General features: G+C 29.6%; 1 protein-coding gene across 2 annotated transcripts in view; it reads right to left on the bottom strand.

Moving 5' to 3' along the window:
* The window catches only part of LOC135953584 (uncharacterized), a 35,020-nt gene extending 17,770 nt beyond the window's left edge, over window positions 1-17,250 (bottom strand). Inside the window, exon 1 of one of the 2 annotated variants that reach the window (XM_065503535.1) lies at window positions 14,618-17,250. In XM_065503535.1, coding sequence (XP_065359607.1) covers window positions 14,618-16,595 — 1,978 coding nt within the window. In that variant the 5' untranslated portion in view covers window positions 16,596-17,250. The remainder of the gene's footprint in view (window positions 1-14,617) is intronic. The other variant, XM_065503534.1, reaches the window with a different exon arrangement.
* Between the last annotated feature and the right edge of the window lie 93 nt (window positions 17,251-17,343).

Raw genomic sequence — 17,343 nt, 5'->3', positions numbered from 1 at the left:
TGTGAGGCGCCTTCCCAATTTGTATTCCAGAAGTTTTTACAGCCAATAAATTATAATAAGCTGTCTTATGTCTATTTCATCATCTATCTTAGCTAGAACTTTGACATTTTTAGTTTTCATTGGTGTTTTCGAACCTGACAAATTTAATACTTTGTCGAACATTTACCCAATTTTTTATCTCTTCCAAAAAAAAAAGATTTTTCGATGTCATCAAAATAGGTATTTCTGAAAGATGATTTCATCGTTGGAGTCAAATGTTTTTCAGCGCACCCGAGTTTCTTCAGGTTTGGAAACAAGAAACAGTTACTCGAGGCTAAATCCGGAGAATAATGCGGAAAAGGTAGCATTTCGTAGCCTAATTCATGAATTTTTGCCATGGAAACAGCATATGCGTGAACCCTATTGTGAGCAAACGCATTAGGCATCTTGCGGAAAGCTTTCTCATACCCAAGTGATCATTAAAAATTGAAACCACTGAGGTATGGCTTCCAGAATCTCCGATCGGCCAAGACCACACCGTGATTTTTTTCAATTGTTTCGGGTATAGAGACCTCATCCCAAATTCAATAAACCACTTTTTTACCATTGAAATTGATGGTGCAGATTTCCCATAGTATTTAATTGAATTAATTGCTGGGTAAAAATCGGGTGAGAAATATTACGGTTTCATGTCTAAGTTAATCGGTCAATACTAGGGTTCCTACGCGGGAAATTTTTTTTTTGTAAACTTTCGAGAAATGTTTGTCGGGGATTTTCTGGAATTTCTTTATAAGTTTTCTTCTTAAAGTTACAATATTCAGATTCGTTGTATGACCAAATTTGTTGCTAATTGTATTATACTATTATATCCATAGATAGTCAGTTAGCAAAGAAGCATTACGGTTGAAATAACCTGATTGAAACTTCCAATGATTTTGCATGCTTTGCTGAGTTTGACATAAATCTTCATGGAGTAATGTCTCCAATTCTTGGTCTTCAAACTTTTTTGGCTGGTCTGGGCGATCTTTGTCTTCCGTGTCAAAATCTCCACTACTGAACCATCTCTCGTACATTGAAACCGATGAAACGCATTCACCATAAGCTTTGGTGAGCAATCGGTTTGCTTTTCAAATTAAAGCAAAACTTCCTGCATATGACGCTTTGTTTACACAAAATTCGACATTTTCGAAGCAAAAAAAAAAATTTCTTTGTTGTTTATGTTCAATAACTAAGTGAGAATTTTTTTTTACTTTTTAGGCAGCGTCTGTAAGTTTCATAAGGACCCAAGATATATATTGTGGATCTATAACCAATATTCGTTCTCTTGTTGTGGGTAAACAACTCAAAAGTAATATTTTCTTTAAAGAAATAATAGTGGAATATGCACCAAAAATATTTTTTTTATAAAACTTGTAAAATATACGAATGCTTCCTTTGCACTAATTAGCAAAGTTCTACTAAAAATGCCTTATGAAAACCCCAGTTTATATATTAAATATAACTAAAACGTGTTCATGAAGATGCTTCAAACTAAACAAAATTTTCATCGTGTTAATTTATGAAAATTACCTTAAACATTTTCCGACATAAATACAAAAAATAAAATAAGCAAGAATGAAAAAGAAGCAATATCTGTAAACGAGTATTGATTACCAATTATGGGTATCAATTGTAAAACGATAAAAATTAGTTTACTTAGAACAACCCCACAATTGGCGATAATCGTTGTTTCAACACGATAATTACCAGCAATTGTTTGAAAGGGGGCCATTAACAACTTTTAATATATTTATTGTTTATTGTTAATAAACAGTTCAGCAACAACAAGCAATTCGGCTAAATGACTGGGTGGTCCTGCCTTGCACATAAATACGACTGACTGACTGACTGACTGACTATACACGTTCCAAGTGGTGTGGGGAATAGCAAAAAAAAAAAAAAAAACAAGAATATAGATGATTTAAAGATCCCAAACAATTTGTGTAGCAATAAAATAAACTACTAGATATTGCCTTTATTTTAAATTTACTACTAAAACTTCATAAATACTTAGTTATGCTGCTTGCAATATCGAAAACATATACACAACAGCTTTTTAACATTTAGTATGTTAACTATAACATCCTATTCAAACACGCCCTTTTTAAACATTAAAATTAAACTACAATTAATTGAGAAGTGAAAAACACTAAAGTTTTATTTTACTAACTAAGTATGTAAGTAAGTAGTGCGCAGTGTGTAAGAAAGAAGTAGTCTCAAAAGTAGTTGTAGTAGCCAGTTGTAATATGAAGTTTCCTTTAAACAGCCATCACCTAAAGGCAAAATGATTATTGTCATCATACATTGCAAAAAGTTGCAACAAAAAAACTGAAAAACTGAAAAACAAGCGAAAACTAAAAATTATAAATAGAGTATGGATGGATCTATAGGTTGGTTAGTTAGCGAGCGAACCACGTCAAGTTGGCTGCTGCTTGTTTAGGATGGCTTGATGAAAAGTGTAAACGAGCCGCAATAAAATAATGCAAACAAACGTTTATAGACAAACCGTATGTGCAACCTAAATTAAAAAGCTAAAATCAAATTCAATTAAGCTAGATGTCAGTTGGCTGCTGGCAAATACATTTTAATTTCACCCGATTTTAATTTATAAGTTTAGACATTTATGAATAATTGCTGATCATTTTTCAGGAATATTTAAATCAGCTTAGAGAGGAAATTCTTAAGATTGGACAGCTCAGTTATAAAGTATCTTTTTATGAAAAGTTGCCGCGTCATCAGCATTGTTATCATCCTTAGCAAAAACGGAAAGAACAGAAACAAAAACATCAATGTTTAAAATTGACTGACATGTATTTCTTTTTTTTTTATATATATTTTTCTGTTAGTAGATGTTTTTTTTTTGTCGTTTTATGAAGAGGGAAAAATCATCTCTATGTATCTTTACGAGTATGTTTATGTTTTGTTGTAGTTGTTTTTCAGTTCAGTTTAGTTTAGTTTGTGCTTACCAATGCTTTAAGAGGCCGCTCTTATAACTTTAAAGTTCAAGGTTATTTACAGCAACTAACTAACTGCTGCTGCAATGTTTGGTAAAAACAGTAACTGAGGCAGTAAGTAAAATTATGATCATGCTGACGATGATGATCATGACGATAGTGATGCACTCGCATTACAACAATAAAAACTACACACTCCAAAAAAAAATCAAAAGAAAAAAATCCAAAAAAAAGCAACAACATTAAACTTAAACCGCCATCAAGATTAAATATATATAAAGTTTATTTATTTATTTTTTATATATATATTTTTTTTTGGTTTTCATCTCTTAAACTACGACATACATTCAACACGCGGTGCCAAGTTTTCAATGGATTTCATTAGGTTTGTAGCAGCCGCAGCAGTAGTGGTGGCAGTAGTAGTTTAGGTTTTCTTATTGTTGTAGTAGCAACAATACCTTTTAACATTGAATTAAGTTCAAGTTTAAATACCTCATCATCATCAGCAACAGCATCAAAAAAATTAAATAAAACGAAAAGAAATAAAAAAAAAATTCACATAAACTACAGCCAACCTCTGGTTGAAATGGGTGCTTTGATTAAAGGGCTTTTTTGTTGTATACAAGCAGCGACGAAAAATAGGTTCATGTGAGTTACATACAAAATTGTAAAAAATTACAAGTATTAAACGTACTGGTTACATGACTGATTCCTTGGGGATAGGGTTCGATACCAGTTCAAACATTGTCATCTTCTAATTTTAGAAGAAAATTAGCTCATTTCGACTAAACTTAAAGATTACTCAAAAATCTCAACTAAAAAAGCTTTTTTCCAGAATAAAATATTTTCAATAAAAAAATTTTTAATTAAAAAAATCTTTTTTAAAATATAATTTTCATTGAGAAAGTTTTTTTCATTAAAAACAATATTTTCTCTAAAAATAGACGTTTTTTCACTAAAGCATTTTGTTTATTAACAATTCGCATAAAAAGATTTCGGGTTAAAAAGCTTTTCGAAAAAAACCTTTATCAGAAAATAAAACTTATTCATAAAAAAGCTTTTACAACAAATACAATTTTTCACAAAAAAAGCCTTTTTTAAATTTATTTGTAAAAACGTTTTTTATAAAAAAATAGGTTTTCCTTAAAATTAATAAAAACTTTTCTATAAAAGTCATAAAAAGCTGTTTCCATAATAAACAATTTTATAAAAAAAAATTGTTTTAATTTTTTTTTAATAAAAACAGCTTTTTTATTAATAAAATGAAGCTTTTTAAATAAAAAATATTAAAAATGTTTTTATAAAAGACTTTTTATTAAAAAAGTAGTATCACTTCAAATTAATGCAGAATTTTTATTAAAAATAACTTTCTTAATTGAAAAGCTTCTTTTAGTAAAAAGGTATTTTCCATTAAAAAGCTTTTTTTTATTTTTCATGCAAAAAAAGCTTTTTTTGCTAAAATTAGTAGTATAGACAAATCTTCTTACATTTATAGATAATGGTTTTTTCATCAAAAAAGAGTTTTTCACAAAAAAAATAATTTTTTAAAAAAATTTAAAAAAAAAAATTTCACTAGAAAACTTTTTGTACTAAAAAAAATTATCATAAAATAATTGTTTCATTCAACTTTTTTTTTCTAAAATATCCACCAAAAAAAAATTCCAATTTTATTTATTTATTTTATTACAAAAAACTTAAAGCGACCACTTTTTTGCTACTGAGTATACTTGAGCTTCAATACAAGTGGTTACTCTTAATATGCGGTTTCCAATTGTGTGTATTGTTTTTGACACATGACCATTTTTTTTTTGGTTCTTCTTTTTTGAGTATATTTTTTTTGCGTTTTGTTTTCGAAATCTTAAACTTGACCGTTAAAAAACCCACCATCACTTGTTAGTAGATCTTATATTTCAGTTGTTTGTCGTTTGAGGCAATAAATGAAATCGATCAGTGCTGGTGTTGAGAAAAACTTCGACAATGCCAAAAGGACACATAAACATATTATACAATTGCCTGCTGGCTTATTGACTGGCCTGTATGTATGTCCGTCTGTATTTCTGTCTCTTGCTCCTTCTCTTTGTAAGTTTTTCCATCCCTGTTTAGAGTTTTGTTGGTGTTTACTGTGATGATTTATGCCAGCAAATTGTTGTAAAGGCAATTTTGCGTTTTTTTTTGCATTTTGAATTCTGATCTGTTGAAATTTTATTGTTATTGACATTTTTTAAGTTGCAATTGTAGGCAGGCATAGAGCATTTTTGTTTAGATATAAAATGTCTGTTTAATAAAATTTTATGGCCAAGAATTTAAAGTGAGATGAAAATAATTAAATGTAAGAAACTAGGGTTTATGGTTCATGCTATTAAAGAAGAATCAATTGAATATTTGTCAAAATTCCTTAAAGCTTTGATGATTTGTGATTTGTGAATATATTTAATGATATTTGTTAACATTTTTCAAAATAAGCAAAGGTCAAAAACATAAATAAGAGCTAAAGACAAACATTTCTCATTTCAATAAAAAAACATAGATAAACTTCAAAGAAATATGAACATAATAATACTCTTACTTTATAGAGAGAATTTATTCATAATTAAAACTGAAATTGAATTCTTTTCTTTAAAGCTAACTGTAAAATTTGACACCTTTATGCTTCATTCCCAAAGCACTATAAAAACAAGACAAAAAGCTATGAATAAAAATGAAATTTTCTAAACAAAAGAATAAATAATTTACAGCTTAAACGCACGCTCCCCTTTTCAATATAAAGAGAAAAGTTAAAAAAAAAAAATAGAATTTACAACTCAAAACAAAAACAAATGAAATGGAATTAATGTCATTTGCTGGTTCTTGTTTCAGAGGTTTTAGAGTGAGTAATTTCCAAGTGCAAGATAGATTATAGAAACACTTTTCCTTTTACATTTAAGAAAGTCTAGAATAAAACAGAACTGATAAAATAGAAGATAAAAGACCAAGAAATTGCTGAACAAAAGCTGAAACAGTTAAAATAAAATCTTGAAAAATTAACACGAAATGTTTTAATAAAAGAGGGAATAATAACAAAAAAAAATATAATTAATTTTCATTTCCCAGCTCAAAATGCACTATTTAACAACTGATTTAATGAAAGAATAATTCATTAAGAAAATTTTCTGGTTTTTTTTTACAACATATTTATACAAGGCACAGTAAAGCACTTGGTAATGCAGCGTGTAACGACTAAAACTATATCAATTTCACTCAATGTTTTAAGCTCAACTTTAATGAATGATTTAAGCTAGAAATATTTAACAACTTCAAACTTCTTATTTACTTTTGGTGCATTAATGTTAGCAACACATGACAGGCTGGCATGGCAAGTCAGAAAACAGACTGCAACATCCATGCCACAAATAAAACACAACAACTTGTTTAAAAACGTGTGAGCATAATGATTTTTTTTTGAGAGCTGTTGCATGATTATGTATACGCGTTCTTAAACAAGTATTAAAAGTAATAGATGATAAAATAAACCGTTGTTTTTGTAAGTACTTGCTGGTGTTTTCTACTCTAAGCCACGTCTATTTAAGACATCAGCAATAAGAAAGAGTGCGTGATATTTTTTTTTTAGTTTTATGCCACAAGGCAAATTAGAGGAATTTATGAAGAGTGTTTTTTTGTTGTTGTTCATTAAAATAATTTTTGTTTTAAAACACTTTTAATGTTAGGTACTCGAAAGCTGTTAGAACCGCCATCATTTAAAACCAGCTACAATACTCTATTAAAATCTCTTTATATGTAGGCGTTTCATATTCAGTTTATTTATTAAATGTATCTATCGCATTTTTGTCTTAAGCTGCTTATGCAATTAAAAGTTTATCTCTACAGCTTAGTACGCACCTTAAAAAATTTATATTCATACATGTTTGTACATGTTTGAACATGATTTCTTTATAAATTGTAATAATAACAATATAAGAGGATTTGTTATAGCTTTAATTATCTTACTATTGTTTCTTTTTCATTTATTACTGAACTATTTTTTTATTTAATTATTTATTTGTTTAAATAACTAAAATATTATTTGTTGAAGGTTAAATTAATTTTGCATCAAAATGTTTTTTACGTTTTTTCTAAGTGCTGTTAATCATGTTAAAGTATTTTAAACAACTCCGGTTTTTGTTAGAGTTTTCTATTATAATTGTTTTTATTATTTTGTATTTAAGGAACTAAATGTTAAAACCACACACGTGATTTCCTAATACCCAAAAAAAGAGTTTTAAAAAACAAGTTTGTTTCTTGAAATCTTTTGTTTTTTATAAGTGTTTTTTAATGTTTTGTATTACGTTACTAAAAATAATTGTACAAATTATTTATAGTATAATTAATTAATCAGAAATTCCGCATAAATTTCATATTAATCATGTTAATAGCAATTAGAAATAGTACTTAAAAACTACAATTTAAAAAAATTGCGTGGATTTTAAACCAATAAACTTTATGATTAATTACTAGTATTTATGGAAAATTTCATCTCTTTTAACTGTTTTTTTTAAGGCAAGTTCACATTGTTCAAATATTTGAGGAACTAAATAATACACCATTAACGGTTAATGTTTCTTTGATCTTATCTTGAACAAAGAATTCTCCTACATTTAAAATATGGTGTCTTCGCTTACTTGTTTATTGTGTCTATGCTAAATGCATTTTGAATGCCCACAATGTTTATAATAAAAATGCGAAGACACAATATTTTAAATATAGGAGAATTCGAGAATTCAATAAGATTTACTAAAAACAATTTATTTTATTCTAAATGCAAATTAATTTATATTTTGGCAAACGTTCGGGTTTACCAACATATCTGTTGCAAACGAAATTACCAAATCACTGTGTTCCCCCAACTTTGTGCCTCTGGTAATAATAAAGCCATTAAATTATTTCCAGCTTTTGTTTCAAACAAATCTTTTGTTTTATAAATCTTTTGTAAATTCTTAATTAACATAATCTTTAAATGACTAGCTTGCAAAAGAAATTAGGAAATGAAACAATAACTTTAATTAAGTTTTTGTCTTTTTTGTTTTACATAAAACGTGTAGCAGTATTACATGAAGTTTTTTTTTTAAAAAAACTCTACAATTGGTTTAACACTTGTTTTGTTCTGTATTTGTACGAGGGCTACTAATAATAATGTTTTGAGATGTAATAATTTTGAGTTTGGAATAAAATCGTTAATATTTTTGATAATTTCTGTCTGATTTTCGATGACAAAGACTCACTGCGTTTAGTTTTTTTATACCATTCACCATGAGTGTTTAAATCATCTTTCCACACCCCACAAATAACTTTATATATGATTCATACATCAATTTATCCGCTATAGACCCGGTCCATATCTATATGAGATATAAGGAAAAAAAAGAACAACCTCGATTTTTTATCTATATCTGGATTACTAAGTTATTAACACAAATAGACCGATATTTTAAAGACCTTTGCAACGACGAATATAAGGCCATAGTAAGTCGGATTTACAATGGGTAAACATCGGTAAAAATATTTTTTAACCCCAATTTTTTTTTGCCAAAAAATTGTTTCACTGATAAATTTTACAAACTAATTTTGAAAAAAAGGAATTTAAAAATTTTTGAATTTTTTTTTAAATTTTGTTTCAAATGTTTATTTTAAAGTATAATTTGGTGAAGGGTATATAAGATTCGGACTAGCCGAATATAGCTCTCTTACTTGTTTAAATATCGATGGACAATATCCGTCTGTATGTTTAAACTTTGGCAAGCTTCTAGATGGGTTAAAGACATTTCAGAAACACCAATAATATAATAAGTATATATTGTTACGAAATTGCATTATCAATATGAATTTAACAGTCTGTAACGGCTGCTTGCAACATTCATCGTGGTTTAAAATATTTCCATCAGTAGAAACTTCTACTTTTCAATAATGTTGATAACACGCTGTTATTAACATTGCTGCTAACATTAACATTGAAAGTGTTAAAAGCTCTAGGTACTCATTGTGAAAATAGATCATTCTAATTATTTCCGTTAGATTATTCCTGAAACTTTTGGAAGATGGCGCTGTGTATATAAATAAAACAGCGAGTTTTGAGTGAGTCAGAATATCAACTGAAATACCAGTGTATTCTTGTAAATTTTAAAGTGTGTGTATTAAAAGAGAGTGACTATTTAAATTATTGTGTTGTTACAAATTTAAACTACTGATCGCTTTTATTTACAATTAAAAGAATATGTTTTTTTTAAAGAAGTAAGCCACTGTTTTGTGATGATAAACGTAATAACATTTAATATAATTGAGAATTTGACTACAATCTGCTGAGCAATGAGAGAGAAAACAAAGTGAGCGATTTAATCTACATATTACAGAATCTACATTCTGCAGCAAACCCTCTTCAATTAATATTGTTACAGTGACATATTTACAAGATTTATTTAATCTTAAGTAATCATTTATAATCAAACCAAGATGCATTCAGTTTTTTTTTTACAAATATTTATCAAAATTGAATATAATCTGTCTAGACAAAAATTTAGATCTATAAAAAATGTATTTAACCTATTATTTATAACTAAATATTGATTTAACTTAAAACTTCAATAATAAACTATTTGTGACCTTAATCCTAAACAATGCATTAACCCAACTTTTTAACATTTTGATAATACAAACTTTAGTTTTTTTTTATAAAATAATTTATTCCAAAAATAATACTTTAATTACAATAACAACAACAACAAAAAAACAGCTGTTGCAACAAACAACATTGAGACTAAAAGTTTACAAAAAAAGAAGGCAGACTTTTGGATTCAGTGTAGGTGTTCAAAAATAATACAACCTCTTGCAATTGTATACAAAACAATATGTAGTTTGTATAAACGTATGTGGTATGTATTTAAGTCTGGTTATTGTATCTAACATCAATTACGCTTCGTTTATCTTTGTCTTTTGCCACAATCATGTTTTGACACAAAAGCAGAGAAAAGAAAACCCTAAACATAAACAGACATGGATAAAACATATTCATACCTATTCTTACCTATGTATCTATCTATACATTGTCTGTTAAACTAGTAAGAGTGTAAACATGAGTAGTTTTTCTTTAATTTTCCCTTTTTGCTTTATTATGTTTTTGTTTTTTTTTTAGCTGGCTGTTGGCTCATGGTGTAACTTAACAGCCAAAACAATGATTTGGCATTTTATTAACTTGAGTAAAAGTATGGAAAGGAGTACTAGTTTTTAAGCCAACTTTGAAAATATATTGTAGTATTAACTTAAAGAGATTGTTTATTGTTTTTACTTTCATTTGAAATAGTGAAAATTTAAATGTTAGCAAGTACTTCATAGTAATAGGACTAGATTTCATTAATTTGCTTAACAAATTTTGTTTATTTCATAGCCTTAACAGCCAAAACAATGTAGTTGTTAAATTGACTTTCTTTTATTTGCCAGATTCAATTAAATTTTTGTATTTTCAATGTAATACATGATTTCTTGGCATACTTTACAACACATAAGACACATCACTTCAGCAATTTCCATTTCCATTCAATCCCATTGTTTATGGCTATGAATGAATAAAATCACATAAATAAATAATTTATACAAGTGCATGTATTTTTATTTTATTTTATTATTTGTTTGATAATTTGCATTTAAATTCAATACTATTGTTATTCATATTAGTTTTATTTCTTATTTTTCAATTTAACAAGCCTGCAGTTTTTAATAAAACTTTAATTTATTTATTATTATTTTTCTGTTACATTTCCTAACTAATTTAATTCACTTTTAATGAGTCCTAGTTTGCAATAGCTTTTTTTGTTTGTTTTGTGTTTAAACACCTTAACCTTTGTCTTAACTTTGACCATCATTATTTTGTGTTTATGTTACGTGTTTGAGAGTTTTAGTTTTAAAATGTCATTATTATCATTATTATTGTTATTTTAGCTATTGTTAGGTAGTATATTTAATTTAGTTTGCTTTGGTTTAGGTTGTCTGTTTACACTTTTGCTTTTTATTATTGTGGCGTTATGACAGCAACATTGAAATAGTGACTTTTTTTACCTCAAACAACAATAGTAAATAGTGTTAAATTAACACTTTGTTGTAAAGGTGTTAATTTTGTATAGTTTTTCCTACTTTGTTGCTGTTGTTGGTTTAGCTTGTTTTCGCCTTTAATGGCTTTTAATTGTATCGTTTTGTAATGATGGTACAGTGGTGGGCAAAAAACGTATACTTGATTTGGGATAGTAACTATGTAGATACAAGTGCAATTTGTTTTTCAATATATTTTGTATCGATATACATTGTTTAAATACTTTGAAATGTGAAATACAAAACAACTCTGCGAGGGACCCAAATCTTATTTCAGATATACGTTTGAGAATGTAGTTATTGAAAATCAAAAATATCACTTTATAAATGGCAGAGATATGATTAAAAAACCACAATTATCACAATTTTTTAAAATACTTTTGAATATATCTCGGACACTAAGAACAGTATATGAAAGCTATTTGTATGACGAACCATAGAAATAGAAACGTGACTAGGAAATACGTCGCATTATAAATCATTTTGAAGACTGTAAACAAATCAAATGCAAATATTTCAACATGATAATTTTGAAACAGAAAACCACATTATTCGCATTAAAAAATTAAGAAAATTGATGTAATCGAAAACAAGTTATATTTTTTATCTCGTTCTTGATATCATGTTTCTTTTCAATATATTGGAAACATCAGAAAAACAAAACCAAGCTTTTGTACTAGACATAGTGCCCCTAAAATGTCTCGAATAATATAAAAATAATAGAAAATCTATAAATTTCTTTATATTTTCCACTTTAAAGGCTTACGAATGTCGCGTACTTGACCGTGACAATCTGCATTATTCTCATAGACGTCATGCATATAATAATCCCACTAAACATTTTCTTAGGATTTTCAAAGTGTGTCGCATTCGCTATCGTAAGGGTATCTTTTTTAAAAACAAATGATTTTATTGTTTTGATATGCATACAAATTCATGTAGATAGGTAATACGTGTGCCGAACAAAGTGAAAAAAATCCACTAAATTGTAATGAATATTGAAAAGTAAAGAAGGCAGACCACTTATTACCAGTAGTATTAGTTAAAGAGTTAAAGTTATTGAAGCAATATATAAAAAGTATGACAAACCAAAAAACTAATCCTTATTAGAAACTAATTCTTACAAAATATGTCGCCTCGTAAATGTCGCATGATAAATCATACTAAAGATGAAACAGAAAGCCATATTATTATATTTTTAGTTAAAAAAGAATCGCTCTAAAAAATTTAGTTACAATTTGCTGATTTTTTTATATTTTTCAAGATGTAATCTAAAAGAAATTTTATATTTTACGTGTTCTAGATTCCATGTTTTTTTGCTAAAATATTGGAAATATTAAATTAAAACCAAAACCAACAGTTTGCACTAGACATATTGCCAATAAAATGCGATGAAAAAAGTGAACAGAAAAGAAAATCTGTAAATTTATAATGTCGCGTTCTTGATCGTGAAAATGTCCATATTTCTCACAGACGTCATGTAGAATTTCAAATAAATTGTAGTAAACTTGAAATAAATTAAGAAAGGTAGAAGATAAATTTGCATAGATGTTGAACAACATTTTGGTATGAAAACATATTAGCTTTATTGGGTCTCAGGTAAATATTTCTAAGTGTTACATTAGACATTTTTAATTTTTGTCTTTATAAATTTGACCTTCACTGTATACATTTGTATTGTACATTTTATTTCAAATTAAATAATTTTGTTATTATATTTTGATTTAATAAAAAATTAATAATGAAAAAAAAATTGCATTTATAATACATCGTATAATAATGAAATTATAAATAAAATAATTTTTCATGTCGATGTTTTCTTTAACACTTTCACAACGAAACAAAAGCAAAAGTGTTAAAGCGACATAAACAATTACGAAATTATGATTATTATAATAATTACTATTAAAATGTATGACAATTTTCCATAAAATAAATCTTATTAAGAGAAATATTTAATAAAACGCAACTTTTTGAAACGTATGAAATATGTCTGGAAATTACGGGGACATTTTAATTTTCAAATCAAAAATTTTAACTTAAATTCATATATCTATTATATTATTAGGGTACTTATCTAATAAAACGAAACTTTTTTAAACGTAAGCAATTTGTTTGGAAAACATTGTGACATTTTTTTTTAAATTTTATCATCAATCATAATATCCGATTACGAAGGTATGAGCATAAAAATTTTCTTCTGATCAAAATTGTGAGGAAATTGTAAAATTCGTTTTTTTAAAGTCAACTTTTAAAATATACCCTCAATATTAGACAAATCTTAGCTGAGTTCCATTTAAACCATATTTCTTTGCTTTTGACTTTTGCAAATATTGGAAAACCTTTAAATTTCGCCTGGGGACTCTTTGAAATTGCTGGTTATTGAAGCGTTTTAAATTTCTTTAAATTAATAATACACATTATTCTTGGCTTTAGTAAGTGTTTAAACTTTTAATGGTTTGTTAATTAATTACAGCAATTTTCCACAATATATTTTTTACTTCATTATTATTTAATGTATTTTTTTTTTGTTTGGCTTGCGTAACGTGTGAAATGCAATTTCATAACAAAATATTTCAAAACAAAACTAAACAAATGCATTTTTCATTTTATAATTCCCACTACTATTTTATGCAATGAACACTTTTTTTGTTAATGATGTCTTGACTATGTAAAAATAATAATATTACAGAAAAAAAACAAACAAAATTACATAATAAAAACATATTTTTAAATTGTAAATTGTACATAGCATTACAAATATTTCTGCACACTCCCGCTGCCCCTTTTAAATAACAAAAAGAAAATAAAAGAAAAGAAAATTGCATTGAATTATTTAGCTAGGCCCTGGCAGCAAATAAAACTAAGAAGAAGGAAGTAAAAATTGTAGTTAATTTACTGTTGAAAAAAGTTGGCAAAAAGCTAAAAGAAACTATTTAACATTTATTACGGTTACTAACAAAATACTTGTAATTTGTTAGCTTCTTTCTGTTTAAGTCTTCTAACGTACGTACTGCTTGAAATGCCTTATATTATTGCTACTTATTGCTGTGTTTGTTTCACGGTGCAACACGCATAAAAACCTTTTTGCTGTATTGCCATGAAAATAAATTAACAAAAAAAACCACCAGCATTATTTGCTATGCCATCATGAAGGCAGCAAACGAAAGTACTGACTGAATTGTAAGTCAGAGCGTGAGTGAGTGCATGTGAAAAAGCTTATGAAGTCAGGGGAAAAAGGTTAAGTAATCCATAATAAATGAATCAATGTTAGATAACAAAATGTATAACAAATAATTCAAATGCCTGTATATGCCAGGGAATAGAAAGTGTTACGTTTGTGATAAACAAAATAAATTAACAATTCCTTAACAATCACTGTCAAATAGTTATTATTTAGTAATGATTTTACCAAAATGCTCTCTGTTTTTCTTAACAATTTAGTAATGATTTTACCAAAATGCTCTCTGTTTTTCTTAACAATTACCATGCTTTATGAATTCTTGAAACTATGAAAATCTAAATGCTGAACTTACCTCCTGCATTTAAGCCATTCGATGAATGTTTCATATTAGCACCATTGCCTGAATTAGAAGCTGAATTTTGAAATCCACCTCCTCCTCCTCCGCCGCCGCCTCCCATTACTCCATATTTAATGGGCTTAAAGTGAAAGAATGAGGGTGAATATCCCGAACCGCCTCGACTTAAAGAACTAAATTGTTCTTCTCTGTCCTCCACATAGAGGCCCTCCTTGCCCATGGCTGCCAGTTGTCTGCCTTTGGGCATAAACATTACCAGGAACACGGTAGCAGAGGTGGCTACCAAGCCGAATGCTATGCAAGCATCTTTATGACGTTCGGCCACAGCCAAACCGCACAACATCCAACCCAACCAAATGGGTATGGCTCCGCCTATGGCCAAGCCAATATAGGTAGCTTCTCTGTAGTTATCGCGTATGCCTCGCGATTTAATGGCCAACACGGAGACAAATACTATCAGGAATATTATATAGATGAGAGAAAATAGGAATTCGGAGAATTGGGTTTTACACAAGGGTATTAATACTGTGCCCGCTGTGGTAATGCGAGCATACATGTCCGTAGGTGTGCTGGCGGCATGGAACATGGAAGAAAATGATGATGAGGACGTGTGCTCTGACTGAGTTGTCATGGTAGAGGCCAATAAACTGTTGGTACCAAAGGGCACGGATAGGGTAAATAATTCCGGAGGCGATGTTATCAGCCATTGAGCTCCTATAGCCACCTGTATAAGCACCGCAAACAGCAGCAGCAAACCCTGATAGGGGGCCGGTAAATATACACCACCATTAAGACTAATAAGAAATACGCATTTCACCAACAAGGCTGCAAATACCAGGGCATAGGCCACACCCACACCAAAACGTATGGTGCCACAGGTCAGCAAAGAGGGTTGAGCTGTTATAATGGCTCCCAAACCCGCACAGGCAAACAGACCTAAAAGCAGCATTTGTCCCAAAAAAAGATGCCTTCGAGAGGGTGAGGTTCTCCAGGCCTTAAACAGCACAAATATTTCAAAAGCAGCCATCATCAGCATGGTTAAAGAGGCCAAAACTAATACCGGCACTACCCAGGGTTCCTTACGCAAACCGGTAAAGTTATGGAGGGTCGATATTATGGTGGGTGGTGTGGCTGTACTATTAGCTCCGGACGCTGTTTTTGGGGCCACTATTAATACCGAACGTGGTCCTCCAGGAGCTGTAATCGAAGGCTGTATAAAGTTGGGTAATCCTCTGGCCTTGGAACCCGTTCTTGAGGGCACCAAAGTGCTGGCTGGTGGCAATGCAGAACTTGTTGGCACCACAAAAAATTCTGTGGACATTTCCACCAAACGATCTGCCTTGGAAACATTGGCCACTAAAACCGCTTCAGCCATATTTATGTCTTCTCTTCTGTTTAATTGTTTCGCTTGTCTCTTACGAGACGGTGCTGGTGTTACAGCTTCAAATGTTTGATCTTCTAAAGAGGCTACCGACAGCGTAAACGCTTCGGGTCGGGTCTCTGCACTATTGCGTTTGTTATTATCATTATTAGTCACTTGATTTTTATTCAATCTCACTTTTATGTCACTTTCCTGACTCACTATATAATTACTTCTTTTCAATAGACTATTTACACTTTTTTCTGTGCTCACACTTATTGCATGCGTATTTTGCAGCAGAGATTTGTTCAACAAATTGCGATTATTATTCCCACTAACGTTCACGTTTGTCTTTTTGCGCAACGGTAGCAAACGTTCTCCGAATCTTGGCTCATGTGCGGTACGTCCCACACCCGCAACATCCGCCTCATTAGCATAGTGGGCCAATTCCGCGTCGTCGAAGGCCAATGTCACGTCATGAAATTGCGTTAAACAGATGAGGAGAGCGAACCAAGATACTAAAGAATTTCGTAAACTCCGCGTTTTTCTACGTTTGGCACACATTATATTTATGGTTGCAGTTGCGGCCATCGACCGTCTTTCGTGACGGACCATGCCTAACTGATGCACATGGGCAAATGCATTTATGTTGCAACACTGCACAAATGACCGTAAACTATCCACAATGCCACAGCAACAACAACTCAAAAATATCCACACTAGCTAAACATTTAAAATTGCACTTGGTTGCTGCTGCTGCTGCAGCTGATCTTGTTGTTGTTGATGTTGATGGTCTAAAACTAAACTGTATGCAACTTGAATGTTTGGTTTCGTGTTTGGCCTAAACCATGCCACATTTATGTTTTTTTTTTTTTGCTTGTTTTACACTTCGTGTGTTGCTAACTTGGCATCGGCTTTCTTAGCGATTCTTATTTTTGTTGTTTACTATTTTTTTTTTTTTGGTTTTTCAATTTCAAAAGATTCGTTTTCGCGTTTTGGTTTCGTTTTTACACTTCGTTTGGTACGCGGCGTTTCAAGATATTTTCTTTCTGCTTTGTTATTTTTTTCTTATTTTCGTTTTTTTCTTTTATTTGTTAAACTTTATTTCATTTCAACAGATAGCAGAAACACATCTTTTCACGTTGCTCAACCGTCAAAGACTGTTTGTTGCTGGATTTTTCTTGGCTTATACTCGTGCTAATGTTGCCAATGAATGTTAGTTAGTTAGTTTTTGTTTGTACTCTTTGGTTGTAGTTTGAAACTTGGCTGTTTGGTCTCTACAACATGTTGGCTACCACAATAACAACAATAATAATAAAACCAAGTTTCCATTATTTATAAACAAAACACACAAAAACTCAAG

Source organism: Calliphora vicina, chromosome 3 (assembly GCF_958450345.1).
Source record: "Calliphora vicina chromosome 3, idCalVici1.1, whole genome shotgun sequence".
Classification (NCBI taxonomy): Eukaryota; Metazoa; Arthropoda; class Insecta; order Diptera; family Calliphoridae; genus Calliphora; species Calliphora vicina.
Note: the sequence above shows the minus strand (reverse complement) of the source record. Positions and strands in the feature narration are given on the sequence as shown.